General features: G+C 33.6%; 1 protein-coding gene across 1 annotated transcript in view; it reads left to right on the plus strand.

The window, feature by feature from the left end:
* Positions 1–20,373, plus strand: part of LOC101327464 (diacylglycerol kinase beta) — a 505,632-nt gene that overhangs the window by 77,047 nt on the left and 408,212 nt on the right. Inside the window, exons 9-10 of the mRNA XM_073809660.1 lie at positions 14,217–14,302; positions 15,769–15,858. Of these exons, the coding sequence (XP_073665761.1) occupies positions 14,217–14,302; positions 15,769–15,858 (176 nt within the window). The remainder of the gene's footprint in view (positions 1–14,216; positions 14,303–15,768; positions 15,859–20,373) is intronic.

A 20,373-nucleotide genomic window follows, 5' to 3' on the forward strand; every position in this document is an offset into this window, starting at 1 on the left:
ATATAAATTGATTCAGCATGTATTAATTCAATGGCTACCAGGTGTCAGGAAAAAGTCTTAGCACTGCCAATTCACTATGAACAAAAGAAACATCACTTCCTGCCCTCATGGTCTTAGTGGAGGAAGGCACACATTAAACTAATAAAATGTACACATGTCAGCAGGGAAGGTAAATAGAGTGTACATTGGTAGTGAGTGTTCTGTGATGGTTATTTTAAATAGGCTGAGCAGGGAAAGACTCACTGAGTATAGATATGAAGGAGATGAGGAAGCAAGCCATTTGGTCATCACATAGAATCACATTTAAAGCAGAGGGAGGAGCAAGACGAAAAGCACCATGATGGGAGAATATTTGACACGATTGGGGAACATTAGCAGGAAGGCCAGCATGGCTGGAGCGGAATGGATAGAGATAGCATATTAGAATAGCACTGACGGGCCAAATCACATAGGGTCTTAAAACTACTGCGACCATAATAATTAAGTTTACCCAGGACTCTTCTGGTTTATTCCTGGTGTCCCAGCATCCAACTCAATTTAGTATTAGCATAAGAATTTTGTATTTTTAGTTTAAGTATTATTATTAATGGATACATTATAATAAACTTGAGGGGTTTGAGAGCTAATTTGCACATTCCTGCTTCTGCTGTTATCCTCTAGTCAGATGTAAGACACTTACATGTCCAGTGGACACAGTTCTCACTTTAACCTATAATCATTTCATCTAAAAAAGCAAAAAAACTTTCTCTTCCCAATCCTTCCCACATATAAGCAACAACTTCTTGTGCAATACAGTGTACAGAGAATTCAAAGACAAATAAATGTTCACTGAAAGCCCTTGTTGGCCAACTGGTATACTTGTTATACCAGTCCATTATGCTGTGGCCTGTGCCTCTCCTCTCCTTGTGAGATGCAAATGGGAACAAATATAGCAATCAGCATTGTCAGTGGAGATGTGGGAAATCACAGGTTAGATGTACATGAAATATATGTGAGGAAGAGAAGATGAGCAGTCATGCCAAGAACGTTCAATGAAGTTTGAATACTCTTCCTTGGTGTCTTACAAATTAAACATGTAGTTTATAAATATTGTGTTATATTATGCATTTTTATTTTGCAATAAAACTTTTCAGCAAATATATCTCAAAAATGAAAATGAATATTAAATGAAAAATTAAGTTCTGCATTTCTATGAATTTTTGTTTTAAAAAGTGTTGATGATGAATACATAACTTCTATGAAATATTTATCAATCTTTACTATCAGCGATGGGAGCTCTAGCGATATCACTGGCCATGTGGAAACCATAAACACAAAAATGCTAAAGAAGCATCAGTATCTGCCTCAAATTAATAGTGAATTCTCTGCTTGAAGGCAATCATTGAAACTGCAGAAAATCCCTTTGTATAGCACTCTTTTAAGCATGATTTTTCATTTAGATCAAATGTGACTTTTAAATTAATGTGCATTTTCAATTTCAAGTTTTCTTATGTGTGTTGTAAGTGAAGTAATAGCTGTTAAGATTTTGGTCCACTAGCAGAAGAAGAACTTTAAAAAGATCCAGTAATGCCATTTTTACATTAGAGTGATCAGATGTTTTAAATAGAAAATTCATTTATTGCAATAATGATTTGAGTGCATGCAACTTGTGGACCCCCAATCAAGTTTTTGGAAGTTCATTTGGATGATGGTAAAACATTGGACATTACTGATCATGTTATCACAGACTCAGTTAAAAAGTTCAGCGCTTAAGATTCAATGATTTGTTCCTATGGTGATAATTGGAATACAGAGTTTGGTGGAGCACATCATCATGACAAAAATACGTGTTTTACTAATGTAAGAAACATACAGATAAGAATATATGCTTTGCATTGGTTTTGGTATGCACATAAATCATAATTGCTTTCAAAGACACTTTAATAGTCTATGAATTACAATGAAGGCCTTAATTGTCAAGTTGTATGCATGTGCACATGCACACACACACATTCACAAATTATTCAGTCATTCTCTTATTGGTCCTACAGGTGCTAAGGGACCTTTAGGGGAAAAAAAAGTAAGACTCAAGTCTTAGGTCACTGAAGTAATGAAGTCTAACATTTCTATGGATAATACTATACCAACTAGACTTTTTCAAATTATGCCCTGCTCTTGCATTTAAAACTCTAAAACTCAAGAAGCATGAAAGTTTAAGGCAATTTGATATAGAGGCAATCAGCTTATAGAAATCTACAATTTGATCTCATCTTTTTATCTCTTCATAAATATGTTTTTCAAAATTGTTCATATGAAAAGCCAATAAATGGAAAATTTTTAAGTATATCAAGCTAATTAATTATTATGTTTTTATTCTAGATCATATGATGTCATATCTGTGAGCTATCTTAAATTTTCAGTTTGTTGTGATTTCTTATTTTAAATAACTATTTATGTATATATTCATATATTACATTTATATATTTATATATAATTTATCTAAACCTAAATTTATGTACATTTTTTGCATATTTTTTCTTAAAGAGGGTTTCAGATTTTTCTAAACGTCACATTCCACAAAACCAGTATTCATCCCTGATCCTAATTAATCAATCAGAGGCCATGGCAAGTAAATTATTCTAACTTATTTTCCTTACTCCTACCCTTATGAACACACTGATATTCATACCCATCCTGACTTCCTTCCCTCCCACTGGATGAGGCATCTCTCCTCCTAAATAAGGTGCCTTCAACTTCTGTTCTGGGTCCCTGTTCCTCTTGGTTCTTTGATACTTAATTTATTATTCCCACCCTCTTATTATTACATCTTGAGCTGTTCCTATTCTAATGGCTTTTTAGCTCAAGTATGTAATCCCTTTTTAACATATGACTACTCTGTGTTAAAGTGACTTGGATTAGTTTATGAAAACATGTGTGATGATGAAAGTGTTATAATAATTACAACAGGAATGGATAAAGGATAGAGGTTCAAGACCAAAAGGAAAACAGAAAAACAATTCCCACGTCATTGTGGAGTTGCAAAAACATGAGCAACATGTGAAATTGAGGATACTCTCATTAATTTGAAAAATCTCTATGGATACGTATAGCTACTTACCTTCTCAACTCTTTTGTCTCTTCACAACTACATTCTTAATAAAATGGGCTATTCTTTCACTTTTCCATCACCTCTTCAGTGCAGTTGGGGTTTTGACTTTACTCTCCACTGACATTGCTATTGTCACTGATAAATTGCTAAGTGTTAAGTCACGTAGTTTTAGCTGTTTTCACCTATCTTAAAAGTCTCATCTCCCTTGGATATTAGAAAATCAATGTCTCCTATCTCTGAGGTGCTGCTTATTATATATCTGGATACATTCTCCTTAGTCACTTCTTTTAATATATTTTTTCTTAGAATTTCACACTCAGAACTTCATTCATTTCATGTATATATGCTTTCTTAATTTTATAATAATAATAGTGATTTGTTGGTTGTATGCTAGGGAATATGCAAAATACTATCACTTTAAGAGTTAAGCATTTTCTCCATTTGCCAATAAGGAAACTCATGATCAGGGAGCTTAAGATTTGCTCAAGGTTTTAGTCTCATAAAAGAGCAAATCCATGTACATGTCTGTTGTACTGCAACATGATCGTTTTTTTTTTTAATTTAAGTTATTGAAGAATAGTTGATTTACAATGTTGTGTTAATTTCTGATATACAGCAAAGTGATTTAGTTACATATATATATATATATATATATATATATATATATATATATAGTTTGTATTTGCTAATTCCAAACTCCCAATCAATCCCTCTCCCTCCCCCTTGGCAACCACAAGTCTGTTCTCTATGTCTGTGAGTCTGTTTCTGTTTCATAGGTAAGTTCATTTGTGTTATAATTTAGATTCCACATATAAGTGATATCATATGGTATTTGTCTTTCTCTTTCTGACTTACCTCATTTAATATGAGAATCTGTAGGTGCATCCATGTTGCTGCAAATTGTATTATCTCATTCTTTTTTATGGTGGAGTAGTATTCCATTGTATATATGTACCACATCTTCTTTATCTATTCCTCCATCGATGCACCTTTAGGTTGTTTCCATGTCTTGGCTATTGTAAATAGTGCTGCTATAAACATAGGGGTGCATGTATCTTTTCAAATTATAGTTTTGTCCAGATATATACCCAGGAGTGGGATTGCTGGATAATATGGCAATTCTATTTTTAGTTTTTTGAGGTACTTGCATACTGTTTTCCACAGTGGCTGTACCACTTTACATTCCCACCAACAGTGTGGGAGGGTTCCATTTTCTCCACTCTCTCTCCAGCATTTTTTTTTTAATATATTGGAGTGTAGTTTTTTTACAATGTTGTGTTAGTTTCAAATGTACAACAAAGTGCTTCAGTTATACATATTTTCAAATATACAACAAAGCGCTTCAGTTATACATATACATATATCTATTCTTTTTCAGATTCTTTTACCATATAGGTTATTACAGAGTATTGAGTAGAGTTCCCTGTGCTATACAGTAGCTTCTTGTTGATTATCTATTTTATATATAGTAGTGTGTATATATTAATCTCAACCTCCTAATTTATCCATCCCCCCACACCTTTCCCCTTCAGTAACCATAAGTTTGTTTTCTAAGCCTGCAAGTCTGTTTCTGTTTTGTAAATAAGTTTATTCATATCATTTATTTTAGATTCCGCATATAAGTAATACCATATGATATTTGTCTGTCTCTGTCTGACTTACTTCACTTAGTATGATAATCTCTAAGTCCATCCATGTAGTTGCAAATGTCATTATTTCATTCTTTTTTATGGCTGAGTACTATTCTATTGTATATATGTACCATATCTTCTTTATCTATTCCTCTGTCAATGGACATTTAGGTTGCTTTCATGTCTTGGCTATTGTAAATAGTGCTGTAGTGAACATTGGGGTGCAGGTATCTTTCCAAATTATGGTTTTCTCTGGATATATGTCTAGGAGTGGGATTGCTGGGTCATATAGTAGCCCTATTTTCAGTTGTTTAAGGAACCTTATGGTTTCCTTTGCTGCAATACAACTCTATGTTCCTTCTTCTTATTCTCTTTTCATGATTTTGATCATCAAGCGTACACGGATTGCTTCCGACTATCTTCTTCCATCTCAGATTTCTCTGTCCATGTAGGTTTATTTGACTTAGTCTACATTTCCATGTTAATGTCCCATAGGTATCTCAAATTTCACATTCTAATACTAAACTCATTTTCTCACCCTTTTCTAAACCTGTTCACTAGCTTTATTCACTAACTTGATGCATGGAAAGACCATTCACTTTCCCATCCCCTCTGACAATGCATTTATTCTCTTCTAGTTATTCTGCATTAACTGTTTTTAAAACATCCCATAGCAATGTGAATCAGATGTTTTCTTGTCTGCCTTCTCAATTAAGATACTTGATGGCAAGGACTCTTATCTTGCTTTTGAGTCTCTGGACTCTAACCCAGTTCCTGATACACAGTTGTAGTTAATAAATGCATATTAAATAAGGAAATTGATGCAGGTGCTATATCATTCATAAAATTACTTTTCTAGGTATATGGATTTTCCATGAAATGTATCTCTCTTTCTTAGGCATAGTTATTCTTTTGTATTTGATTCTAGTCAAAGTAATTTTTTAAAATAGATGTCTAGATGTATTTATTAATTCAAAATAACTTCTTCACATTCTAAAGTTAACTTGGTGGAATGATCTGATGCATATAAAATAAAACTCACTAAGTATTCCTTTGTTTTTATTCACTCACAACTGACTTGAAAGGGCTTCCCTGGTGGCGCAGTGGTTGAGAGTCCGCCTGCCGATGCGGGGGACACGGGTTCGTGCCCCGGTCCGGGAGGATCCCACATGCCGCGGAGCAGCTAGGCCCGTGAGCCATGGCCGCTGAGCCTGCGCATCCGGAGCCTGTGCTCCGCAACGGGAGAGGCCACAGCAGTGAGAGGCCCGCGTACCGCAAAAAGAAAAAAAAAATGACTTGAAAGCATTTGATATTCATTTTAACACATTAATTTTCCAAAACGTATGTGCACCATTCAAAGAAGGAACAAATATTTGGATTACTTTACAGAGCTTATTTATTGACTTCTATTTTGTATTACACTAAGGAGAATACTGAAGTTATTTAATGGCATAATATCATAGGTTTCCCAAGAGTAAATATTCATTCATTTTCTGTCTCTTTTCTCTTTTTGTCATTTTTCTCTGCCTCTCTCCCTTTTTCTTCTAAAATACACATACGCGTACGAGATGTTTTTGAGATTTCCAGAGATAATGAAATTAATGTTTCAATTATTAATGGCTCATTGGGATATATATTTTCTCAAATACTCTGAAAGTTTTTCTGAATATGATGAGAACAGCATTAAATTTTACTGGGTTCATAATGATGAGTCCAAATAACATTTTGTTTATAATCATTCCACTGTTTACATTAAATGCCCCCCCAAAACAGTATAAATTCATCTTCATACAATATCTTCAAAAGACTAGCCAAATTCGTTGAAACAGGTGAACTTCCTTATTTACCTAAACTTTGTAATTTATTGGTAAAATAGATTCAAGATGGGAAGACATAGTTATAATTAGTTTTACTTTAAGCTGAAATGATGGGGAAGGTACATTAAAGTTGATGAGTCATCACTTTGAAGCTGACATTATCAAAATCCACAGAAAAAGATGGCATATCCCCCATCCCTTTTTAAATATATAGCATAGAGAAATTTTGAGGGACATAATTGCTTCATGCATAGATTTTGTCAGAGTGGCTGCAGCAGCAGTAATAATATCAGTGACACCAAGGTATGTATAGATACAGTTTGGGTATTAGAAAACGAGTTGGAAGGTATTAAGAATTGGTTTTCTAGACCAAAAAAAAAAAAGTTTAATAAACAATAGCAACATCACAGACCAGAAAATTCTGCCTGATTTTAGTGAGACAGTTGTGAAGCCATCTAATCCTATAACTGTAAGAATAATATATAACTGTGTACATACAGGTGTGAATATGAATTGAGCTGAATAATAAGAGATAAGTATGCTGTATCTGGCTCAAAATGTTTAAATCAAAATGCAGACCTTTCTTAAGGCAAGCTCTTTAAGTAAACTATTTTTTCTAAAAGGGGAGGAAGAAGAAGAGGAAGAGAGTTGATGACATATGATAAAATCATTTTTGATCCTTCAGCCTTGTATTTCTTTAATACAAAGGGATGAATATGTACAATTAAATGAGTATTCACTCTGGAGTATTATGCTAACAGTATTTATCAATCGCACATTGGTTTCCTTTAAGTATTAAAGAATATAACTTTATAACATATAATGTACAATATGTACACTCTTTAGTAGCCATACATTTATTATATTTATATGCTCAATCTGATACATCAAAATTAGATATAAATGGCAGGCATCACTTATGTGCTATTGGAATAAAAAGAAATTCCTACACATTGTCATTTAAGAACTCTCATTATTAGACACTTTCCAAGATAATGGAATCAGTACTGCAGTTTTTCTTTCTTAACGAGTTGTTGTAGTGTGCTTTTTAGATACTATTGTCAGACACTAATTTTTCTGTATCAGTTTTATCCTAAAACTTATTTAAAATGGAAAGTAGACTTCTGAATCTTAGATGAAATATTTTGACTTGCTTTTAGTGGTGTTAAGCATTATAATCTTACCACCCACTTTTTTTTAGGATGTGCTGTAGTGGTGACTGTTGAGCATATGTGATAAGAAGGCATTGGACACAGAGCTACTAAACATACATTAACATAGGTTCTTTTTTCAAATTTAGCTATCATGGATAAATTAGAAAACTCTCTAGGAGAACCAGTGCTATAATTACGAACACTGAAGACTCAAGAATCATTATCTGCTTTAAAAATCGTTTTAATTTTTTAAAATTTCCATAAAATGGCAAAAATAAATTCAGGAGCCATGAATGATTATTTCATTACAAAATGTTCATACCTACTAGTTTTTCAAGTGAAATGTTGAAATTGATAGGTGGAACGTACAGTATACGGTACTAAAGTTTCCGCAAAAGGGAGTCTTTTCAGACGCTCCACATGGCTTCACCTTCCCCATCGTTAGGATGACCTATGAAGTGGGAGCCTCACATCTGCTGGTCTTTGCAGCTTAATGAATGAAAAGTCAATGGTCACATAAAGCCCTGCATTTTGACTCTTTCCACGTCTCTTGCATTTGTTTGTTCTCAGTCAGAGCTGTTATCATCTGAACTTACTATCCCCAGTGCCATAAATAGGTCTCCTAATAGTATCAGCTTGGAGGTAGGAGAAGTCTCATCAATGTCCATCCAGCTTCACTTGTTAGAAAATTCTCTTGCTGACTATTTTGCCAGAATGCTGTGGGTGGGAGAGGTGGTAAAATAGAGGAGTGGCAATCTGACCTATGAAATGTGTTTACTACTTTTAATAAAGATAAAATTATTAAATTAATAATAACCTCTGGATAGTACCATGTAATTTACATACACACTTTGTTTATTCCTTAAAACAGCCCAACAAAGCAGGTGGTATTATTTTAATTTTAAAGATAAGAAAACTGAAGCTCAGAATGATTAAATAATTATCCAAGGCTACTATTCAAGGAATGAATGAAATAAGGAATGAATGACTCTCCAGGGAAAACTGCATGGATGAAGTGGATTAAGAAGTTAAGATAGAGAAGTCAATTTTTCAATCCATTTAGCAATCAACTTACAGAGAGTAAGCTGGTCTGAGAGTCACATGGGGTTTATGTTTGGGGTTAGGATGCTGCTGAAGAACCAAAGATGACAATTGTAAAAGAAAACAGATGAAACATCATCATGGATGGAAGAGCGATGGTGAGTCCTGTGGATGGTTAGGCTTTCACCAGAAACAACTATGGTAAACTTTTCAGCTCTATGATAAACTTCTCAGCTCCTGGCTTAATTTGAAAAGCTTTTGTAGGTTTCAGTGACAAGGTCTTTGAAAACTTAGGAGATAGACAAATTAAAGTAGAAATGTAATTGGTAAAAACTGATTTAGAAAGAATTAGAAAATAGGATCTTTTTCAGTAATAATTAAAGGAATTGAAACAATTATTTAATACCTCTTAATTAAAAAAAAAGAAATCAAAGACTCACTAGAAATTGGATAGTTGATATGCAAGTGCTACCAGTTTTAAGGAACTTCCAAAATTATATAGATGCCTCCAAAAAATGGAAAATAAGGGCGGCATCTTCTACAGTTCATTTTATGAGACAGAAAAATTTTGATAAAAAGTTACAGATGGTATGAAGAAGAAAAATAGTCTGTTGTGTTCATGAATGTAGACAAAAACTTCTGAACAAAGTGTTAGCAAAGCAAAACCAATTTTCTATAACAATATTAATAACAGTGTCCAATTTGGGTATATGAAAGTATTATAAGAATGTTTTAATAATGCAGAAATATGTAAGTGTATATGCCCACATTACCAATGAAATGAAATCATCTCAATATCTCACAAGGTGCAGAGAATATTAACATTGATTCATAATAAAAATTCTATATAACAGAAATAGAAGAAAACTTTATAATCTGTATGAAAGGTGTCGCTCAAAAAAGAAAAAGAAAAGAAAATCCGTACAACAAACATCATCCTAAGTTGGGAAATTATGAAAGTATTCCATTTAAATTCCGGGACAAGATACGGATATTCTGTATAAATACTCTAATTCAATAAAGTATTGAAGCTCTGGCCAGCACAATAAGACAGGGAGAGAAATAACAATTATAAGGATTGAAGATCTCTAATAGTACCATTGTTATTAGCATATGATATAGTTTACATAGAAATCCAAATGAATCTACAAACATTATATAGGCAATAGAAAAGAGGAGTAATGTGACTGTTTTTGAGATCAATATATAAAAGTCAAATATATTTATATATACCAGCAACAAAAACATTAATTTTAATAAACAATTTAAGAATTTAAGATACCAACATAAACTTTAAGACAACCAAGAATAAATCTAACAATGACCTGCAAGCAAAAAAATGTTGTAATTTATTTAAGGATATTAAAGAATAAGTTGATTGAAAAATCCTATATTCATGGATGAGGAATTAACACCATATAGATGTTATTTCTCCTAAAACTGCTCAATAGACTTCATGTAATGCAATTTTTTAAAACATTTATGATTTTTGTGTGTGTGTTTTTATTTTCACCCTTATGGGATATGACAAGTTAAATTTAATATGTGTACAGTAAAGCAAAGAAAAAAATAATAGCTAAGATTTCATGTTCAATGAGACATAGATTAACTATAAAGCTATAGTGTTGTAAGAGTGTGGTACTGGTTCAGAGATGGACAAATTCATGAATAAAATAGAACAGATTCTAAAAAGAAAAATACCCATATATGGAAATTTGATTTATGATGGACTTGCATGATAGAAAACTGAATTATCCAAAACATGAAAAGATGGATTTAAAAATGAAAAGAAAAATAGTTGCACAACACCCAGAAGGACAGAAGAAAGGAGGCAAGAATAGGAGGAATGGAGAAAGAGAAAGGGAGGGCAGAGGGATGAAAGAAGGCAGTGAAGAAGGGAAAAGAAAAAAGGGATCACTACTAGACAGAACCACTCTAGAATATTGTGTATATTTTATATATATTGTCTATTCTATTCCAATAACTCACACCATCCTATCTTACATCACCACATAAAATTTCTATGTCAAAATTAAAACTAAGGGGCTTCCCTGGTGACTCAGTGGTTAAGAATCCGCCTGCCAACGCAGGGGACACGGGTTCAAGCCGTGTGGGAAGATCCCACATGCCGCGGAGCAACTAAGCCTGTGCGCCACAACTACTGAGCCTGCGCTCTAGAACCCGCGAGCCACAACTACTCAGCCCACGTGCCACAACTACTGAAGTCTGCATGCCTAGAGCCTGTGCTCCACAACAAGAGAAGCCGCCGCAATGAGAAGCCCACGCACCGCAACGAAGAGTAGCCCCTGCTTGCCACAACTAGAGAAGCCCACGTGCAACAATGAAGACCCAACGCAACCAAAAATAAAATAAATTAAATAATTTTTTTAAAAAATTAAAACTGAAATTTTAGGAGAGTAAATGTGAACTCTCTTCTGTCCACTGAGGAAACATTGTTTGTTACACAAAGAGGCCAAAGTGCTAGCCATTTATCAAAAGATTGATAAACTTGAATACATTAAAACTAAAATGATACTTGTTAAAATATACATTAAGGAAAGCAAAAAACTTTAAACCTATAGGAAATATTTGCCCAAAGAAAGAGAAAAAAACCCAAAAGGATTAAAATCAAGAAGTAAAGAATTTTTACAAATCAACAAGTAAAAAAGGAGTAAAGATATGAAAAGGCATTTCACAAACGAGGAAACACATAAAATTACCAAGTATGACATTACAAGTGTTAGGATGGGCTCGGCACAGATTTTTTTCCACCTTTTACGTACCTACATTGGTACAACTTCTATAGGAAACAGTTTGGCATGATATTGTAAAGTTGCAAAAGTGGTCACTGTCCATGAGCACCAGAAACTGTCGAAAATGCATTTTTTATGAGAACATAAAGCTAATCAATCCAAATATCCATTGTATGGATTTTAAAATGCATACCCGCATAAATGGTATTAAACACAGCAGTAGAAATAACTCTTCAACTACACGTGGATGGAAATTCAGCTACTACGTGGAGGAATGTTAGTAACAATGCTGAGATGAAAAAGCAACATACAATGTGGTGTTTATGGCATACACATGATAACCTGAAATTCAGAATAGTGGTCACCTTTGTTAACGAGGAAGGGGGTGCTATAGGGAAAGAACGCAGGTATATGTAAGTTATTAGGAATAGTCTACTCTCTGGGTTGGGCAGCTGGTATATAGGTGTTTATTATATTGCTTATATAACAGCAAACTAACCAGTGATAGTCTGGAAGAAAATATTTCAACATGTCTGACGAAAGGTAAATGCCCACAATACAATGCATGAGGAAATACAGGAAATTTTCATGTTCTAAATATTTATGGCTCTTAGTATCAGGGGATGGGGTTTTAGTTGATTTGTTTACATTTCTATTATGTTTACGCACTGTTTGTATGACGTTAACCAAATGTTTTTTTCTAATGATGCTAATTTAAATAAAAATATCACTCATAATACATAGTTTATAAGATAATAAAATGCAACTTATGGAAAAGAAGGACAAGACTTTAAAGATGCAGTTCACAAAGGAGGTCACACATCTGTAAACCTACAAAAATATGTTCAACCCACTAGTAAACAGGCATGTGATTATGCAATAACAGCACCATGGTATTTTTCACTTATTGAAGAAACATCATAAAGTTGTTTATATGTAGTGTTTTGGAGTTTCAAGGAAGTGGGCCCTTAATTTTCTACAGTGGGCGCCATTCAGAGGGTATCATAATGTTGTAGTGGAGTATTTCTCTTATAGAAGATTAGCTTTCAGAACATAATGCACTTGTTCACATAAATGTATTCAAATAATGTTAACTGCAATACCTGGTTTTTTGTGACAGTGAAACACTAAAGAGTTTAAAAGTACATGAAATGACTTATTTAATCATAGACTATATACCCTATTTAATATTCACTTATAATAAATCTTTATATGTACACTGACACAGATCTCTGACGTTTTTAAGTCAAAAAATGCACACGGATAAATTAAAAGGATGTATAGCATAATCCTGTTTATGTTAAAAATATGTGTGTGATAAAATTTACATGTGTACATTTATATATGTAATCCTATAGAAAACTTTCTTGTGGTATCCACAAGAATACCTGGGGATGGTTTCCAGGACTCTCCAGATACCAAAATCCACAGATGCTCTTAGTCCCTTATATAAAAAGGCATAGTGTTTGCGCATACTTTAAATCGTCTTTAGGTTACTACAGTACGTAATAAAATGTAAATGATATGTAAATAGGTGTAAATACAATATAAATGTTTTGTAAATATATAGTTGCGGCTCACCAAATTTGAGTTTTGCTTTTTGAAACTTTCTGGATATTTTTTGTTTTGTTTTGTTTTGTTTTTTTGCGATACGCAGGCCTCTCACTGTTGTGGCCTCTCCCGTTGCGGAGCACAGGCTCCGGACGCACAGGCTCAGCGGCCATGGCTCACGGGCCCAGCCGCTCCGCGGCATGTGGGATCCTCCCGGACCGGGGCACGTACCCGTGTCCCCTGCATTGGCAGGCGGACTCTCAACCACTGCGCCACCAGGGAAGCCCTGGATTTTTTTTTTAAGATTTTTGATCCCTGGTTGGTTGAATCTGCATATGTGGAACTTGTAGATATGGAGGGCCAACTGTATTATATTGTTACCATTGGGGCAAGAAAGGTGAAGAGGCACATTCTAAATATTCTGTCCTATTTCAGTTCTTTTTTTTTTTTATATACAAGAAAATAGGCATGTATGATTGTATAACTGGAGGCACTACCTGCCTTTGTAATTTTCCCCAAGGTAGGTTGCATTAATAAGCACACTGCATGCAGTAGCAGCAGAAGCAGTGGACATTTATCACAGCTGACCCCGCAATTAGTCTTGAGTATTCCTGGGTGGCAAACACTGCCAGCCAGGTCAAAAGACAGGGGGAAGCCTGGCTTCTAGTTGCAGATTCAGTCAGAAGGAAACACTGAATACAGTTGGCTAAAACCTCATATGCAGTCTGATCATTTTCTCCCAGTAATAGAAAAGGCGAAAACTCTCAAAGACATATTTACTGACCTATTGGTCACATTTATATAATTATTCAAAAGAATTGTTTATCAATAAAAATTAGTAAATGAAACAATTTTGTATATGTCACTCTGCATTATGTGAACTGCATACCGCATATGGGAGTATATCTTAATGAAAATTATTATAATTTATTAACTTTATTTTTTTAACTTTAGAGTTGATAAAAGAAAAAATATATTTATTATAGAATATAGAGTATATAATGACAATGTTTAACTTAGGACATGTTAATACTTTTATTTTAGAATTCCATTCTACATAAGAATTTAACGTTTTTCAATAAAATCAAAATCTTTCATTAGATGAAATGCTAAATATACAAAACTAAAAATGTCCTAATTTTGAAATATCAATCATGTGCTATAACGTGCTTATTTTTCAGGTTAAGCTTTTTCCGTGATGTTCCTGATTTCAGAGTGTTAGCCTGCGGTGGAGATGGAACTGTGGGGTGGATTTTGGACTGCATAGGTAATGAAGACACACATTTAACGTAGCTGGGGTGAGAGTGGTAACCTTAAATTCTGTGTATTTTGTTTGTTTATTTAGTGCATCCATATCTTTGGATGTGGATGCATTAAATAAACAAAGTACATAGTGATACACTTAGACATCTGGAATGTTACACACTGTTTACTGGCTTAATTTATTCATCTATATTTCAAATTTTTAACTGACAAAATAATTTACAAGTAACTAGAAATCCCTCTTTTCTCATTCATTTCTCTTGGAATTTAATAAACCCTCAAATATTTCTGGATCTGCATTGACCAATCTTTTTTAAAAATAGGCCTCTTCATAAAAAGGAAAGATTGATTCAAAAGAAGTTTTACTATCTATATATATTGAAGCAAACTTTTATTTAGTCAATGCAGTTGAGAATATTCTACCTTTTCATACTCTCAAAAATATTCAAATTAAAAATGAATACATATTGTCAGCACACTTTTGGTAAGCATCTAACGACTTTAACCTACTCACATTTTTAAAACAGGAAAAACAGGGAAAATTGTATTCTTTGGCCTTCCAATAAACAATGTCAGTAGTATTAATATATTTAAGGAGAAAACCAGAGTTCAAGAACTGCAAAAATTAAGGAGTTGCTTGAACAGTATCTGAGAACTTGTAAGAATCTTAGTGAAAACAGGAGGATATTGTTGGTTTGCATTAGCCCTCAAAATCTAAGCCTTGGCTAGTACGCTGTGGCACATCCCTACATAATCTATTCCCTCCCCGTTCCTACACACCCACATATGCTTACTTTGAAGGGCTGAGAAGGGAGAAGAATAAAGAAAACTAATATATGTTTGTGAGATTTGCTCAGTGATTCAAACAAAAGCATGTGGAATTTCAGTGGCAAATATCTTTACTGGACTCAAACACTATGTTGTATAATGTTGAACCTCAAACAAAACCAGGTAATCTTTTACGTCGTTGACTCTGACACAGAACAGCACAAAACCATTGTTAGCGTTTTACTAACCTTTAGAATTCCACTACTTTCAAAATATTTTATTCCTTCAAGTGTACCTCGAGTTGATGTTGCAAAGGACTTTTTATAGGAAGCTACTTCTCCACTCTGCTTACGTCCTTGTATGAATATTCCTGTGTTGTATGTACCTGCATCCTTGAGAATTTCAACGGAGTTAATTCAAACACGCTACAATTTTTAACTGAATTAACATATTTAAAAGGCTTTCCTCATGCATAAGTCTTGAAAATTCCTGTCACTCTGTGAATTTTGGTATTTATTTGTTTTATAAATTGCTAGAAATACATACAAATTAATCAATTTATAATTGTATGTAACTATAAAATAGAACGTTTTATGTTTATAAGTACCTGGTGGAATGCCTTCCATGCCAAGCTGTGTTTATTTTATTGTTGTTCTGTCTGTGATCAAAAATTTATTTTATTTCAATTTTTCAATTCTACAGAAAAGGCAAATGTAGTCAAGCATCCTCCAGTGGCTATTCTGCCTCTCGGGACCGGCAATGATCTAGCAAGATGCCTGCGATGGGGAGGAGGTAAAATAGCTAAAAAAAAAAAAAAAAAACTTAAAAAACAGAGATATAGTACGGAGCACCCTTCCCCCAAAAACTAAATCCAGCATTTCTTCACTGCATGACAGCTGCCATGTAATTTCAGCAAACATAATTGCTGTCAGATATGTAGTATAATTTTGAACAATCGTCTAGAGTAGAGAAACAAATAGTGGACCAAGAGTTAGACTGTGAGTGCTAATTATATACTTGATGGGGCAGGCAAGCTTCCAACCCTTTTTGGTTTGGGGGTTTCCAATTTAAGAAATGAGATAAGCATGGGTTAACTCTAAAATAATGTTCACATTTGTAATCTCTGAGTGTGTGAGAAAATCACAAACAAAGGAAAAGAACTGAAAGGCTAACAAATGACTTGTCCAGGAATAAGTACAAGAGGTAACACATTTTCTGAGACCCACTTTGCACCAGGTGGTGTGTTCTGCACTTGGGGTACAGGGTTAAGAATAGAAAGAAAACAATATCTGCTTTCAACGGAGCCTTAAATTCTAGTGGAACATGAAGTCATGTGTAAATTGTGAGACTTCCTACTGACAAGTAATATAAATGATAATGATATCAACATATGATAATCAACATAATGAACGACCTCACCTAGGAATTGATGAGGTGACATAAGAAGAATCCTAATAGGTGGATAATGATGGAGCCATATAGAACTGGGGGTGGACATTATAGGCAGAGGGAACATCAAGTCCAAAGGCCCAGAGATACAAAGGCACTTAACATTACTGAAGGAACTGAAAATGGAATAGTGTAGATGGAACAGGTGAGTAAAGGGAGAATATTTCAAGATGAGATCTTAAAATAATTTGAAGTGTCATTAACAGGCTAAACTTACCAGAAGATATCAAAGAAAAGAAAACCATATTTTGCTAAATAAACAAGAACCTAATCCTAAATATTTTTAGCATCTAAACTCAGAGAAGTTTGAAAAGTGTCTAGTAAGACAGTGTAAATCAGAAGCCCTTGGGAAGCTTGTTAAAAATATAGTGGACCGACCTTACTTCAAATATGCTAAATGGAAATCTCTAGAGATGGGACCCGGGCAGTTGATTTTTTTTTTTAAGCAAACTCCCTAAGTAACTTGATTTACAACAAAATTTGAGAAGAATTGTTCCATGAATACCTGGGCAACTTGTGAACTCTAAGATGTATATACATTGTATTTGTGTATTTGACAGAATTTGAAACCAAGTTAAAAACATGGTATATGATATATTTGTAACTTTCATTAAGGATATAACTTAGTAGAAGAATATTATAAAATACTGAGTTAAATTGTATAGAATCTAAAGATAGATATAGATAGATAGATAGAATGAACCATTGCTTACGAGATGCTTATATTTGCCAATGTTAATATACGTGTATTGATTAAAAGGAAGAGAATCATGCATGTGGCTTCTTACGTATTCCTCTGGAAATATTTTTGATATTTGAAAATTAATAATTTTATTTTGGCTTCAAGCTGGCAAATGACTTAAATCTCAAAATTGATATAGAAGTTCCATTCAGGGCATCCTTTAATTATTTCCTTGTAAACAGTTTTAAAGATATTCTTATCAGTGGCCAAAGACACATGGATTATAGTATATGTCAAAGTGTATATTGATGATGAACTCTTTGTGCATGTCTAGCATGTGCTGGCACTGTTCTAGGTGATGGATATTAAATGAGAAAATAAATAAAGGGTTCTTACCCTTTTGGAGGTTACATTTTCATTGCGTACACAGACAATAAATCACTGAATAATGAAATATATAATTACAAAATAAGATCAAGGATATGAAAGAATCAGAGTGTATTTTCAGAGAATAACCAAGGGGAACTATTCAGCTATATGGTCAAGAAGACCTCTCTGAGGAAGTAACATTTAAGCTGGATTTAAAATATGAGGAAGAAAGAGCAAGCTCTTTGTACTGAAAGGACTGAAGGAAGGCTGATGTAACTCTAAGAGGTCATGGGGCAGTGGGTAGGTATGGCCTCAGCGGGGTGAATAGGATGACGTTGGAGAGAGAATCTGGAGCCAGATTATGCAGGTCTTAATGGTCATGGTAAAAATTTTATGTGATTGACTTTGAAGCACACAGTGAAACTTTGGAAGAGTTTCAAAAGCAGAGTGGCACAGTGACATTTGTGTTTTCAAAATAGGTTAATTTGGGGGCATAAAAGACTGTTAAGAAAATGTGGCAATGTGGGGAATCATAGTTTTTGAAAGGAGAATTTGGATTACCATTGTATTTAGAGGATAAATGGGCTGGGCTAGGGCGGTGGTAGTACAAATGAGACAAGTGCACACACTGACATTTTCAGGGATAGACTGATACAACGTGCCAATGGATTGGGTAGGGACTTTGGGGAAAGTGAGGTATCAAGGGGGACTGCAAGATGCCCAAGGTGAGCAATTAGGAAAATGGAGGTGCGATCTGCTAGAGTTTACTAATAAAGAAACATGCTCTGGGGTGGCATTATTTCTTGTCAGATGTCTAACTTTGAGCAAGTTGCTTAACAACTGTGTGCCTAAGACTCCTCATCAGAACTTGAAGAAAATAATGGTATCTGCCTTGGAGGTTCTTACACCCAAGTATCAAATTGTTTCCCCAGTGTCTGGGCTGAGTCCTTCCTGTAATTATAGTAATTATCATTATGCTTAACATTTGGGAAAGAAATTACTTTATTCAACCAATAATCATTTTGTTCACGTAATATCACTGGAATCTATTGACTGGAAGCTTAATTTTTATGAGTATATTTACATATTTTGGAAAACATAACACTGTACAAATATAAGATGTTGTAGGACATTTGAAAAAAATACTTAATTTACATTCTCTTTGCAATTTTTCTGGCAATGATTAATCTCTCAAGCAAAATTCTGAAGTTTACTGCAAGAAAAATGTTGTTTTGTGAAGAGTAAGGGAGTAGGAGGCAGAATTTTACATGGAGCACACTCTTACAAATATATGTTGTTGCTTTTCTTTATGTGATTTTAAATTTGTAAAAATTCCTATGACATTTTAGATAGAATCAGTCATTATGATAACATCATATCATTAAAGCAAAGATAAATACTAATTACGTTTTCATTTGGTTGCTTAGCCTAGAGTGATTATACGCTTTAAATCAAAATAATGGAAGCAAAATAGCATCATTCTTTTCTGGAACAAGCTTTGTTTGCATATTTAGTAAGTTTAATTTATCTTTTTTTAAAAAATATAATCTTTTTGAGTTCAGGAATCCTATTTATAGTTATGGATCATCATTAAACAAGCTTGAGCACAGATAAATCTAAACAAGTAGGGCATAGATATTTGTTAAATGGGGAACTACAATTTGGAATTCTTCACCTTTGAGAATTAGCACTGAACTGCAGGTATGATTCTCCAAATAGATTTATTGCCTCTCTCTTTCCATTTTTCCTTGGCTAGAAGACTGATTGATACCAGCCTTTTTCATACATAGCCATAAAAACTTTGAGAACATATCCAGTGCTAAAGAATTTAAGTTAATTGACCCTACTTAATCTAGCTGTATTAATTCTTTCATTAAATTCAATTCTATTATGTTGTCTCCTGGTCGGTTGCCGTTCCTACATTTTTCCGGTGTTATGCTGAACAATGCTTCTATTAACCTGAGATGTAGCTGAGGACAAGCTCAATGTTTGTTTTAGAGCATTATCATTTATTCATATTTCTGCTGAGTGGGTTTGTGTATAATACTGTATATTAAATATACTATATTTTCATACTATATTATACATTAGTTTAATGTATATAAATTCATTTATATCTAAAACAATCATACTTATTTTCAAACAAGAGTAGAATTTGGAAAATAGGTGAATATATTTAACTGTTTTTAATTCAATGCAATAGGTAAACATATATATATATATATAATTTATTTGGGGGGGCATTAAAAGAAATTAAAAATTAAAAAGAAAATAAACATTGGGAATGAGGGTGGAACTATTAAGAAACACCTGAAAAATAAGTACGCTTAATTACTATACTCTTGTAGTTTAAACAATTCAGTGTTTTATCACTGAGTACAATTATATGTATATTATGTAAGTTCATAATTTTTGAATTATGCTATAAAATATGGTATGACATTTATTGAAATGTTTTTTAATACTTCTAATGTTTATATCTGTGTAGTCGTTGTTTGTTGTACTTTTTGCTGTGTGTATTGAATGGTGCATAATTAGTTTCTAGACCTGTGTAAGGTAAGAAGAGATGGTAGGCTCCAAGATACGTATTCCTGGTTTCTGGCTGCCTTGCCCCTCTAATAAGTTGATTCAACAAATACAGCATAAATGTAATTTAATCTTGCCATATTACAGTGCCTATTCCCTTTTCTTTTAATCCAATTGGTTTTTCCAGAGTTATGTGTGCTAACACATCTAACGAGGACTCATAGCCTCTGGCATTTTCTTGTTCAACAAATAAATTATTAAAATATAGAATGAAGTTGGAC

Source organism: Tursiops truncatus, chromosome 9 (assembly GCF_011762595.2).
Source record: "Tursiops truncatus isolate mTurTru1 chromosome 9, mTurTru1.mat.Y, whole genome shotgun sequence".
Lineage (NCBI taxonomy): Eukaryota > Metazoa > Chordata > Mammalia > Artiodactyla > Delphinidae > Tursiops > Tursiops truncatus.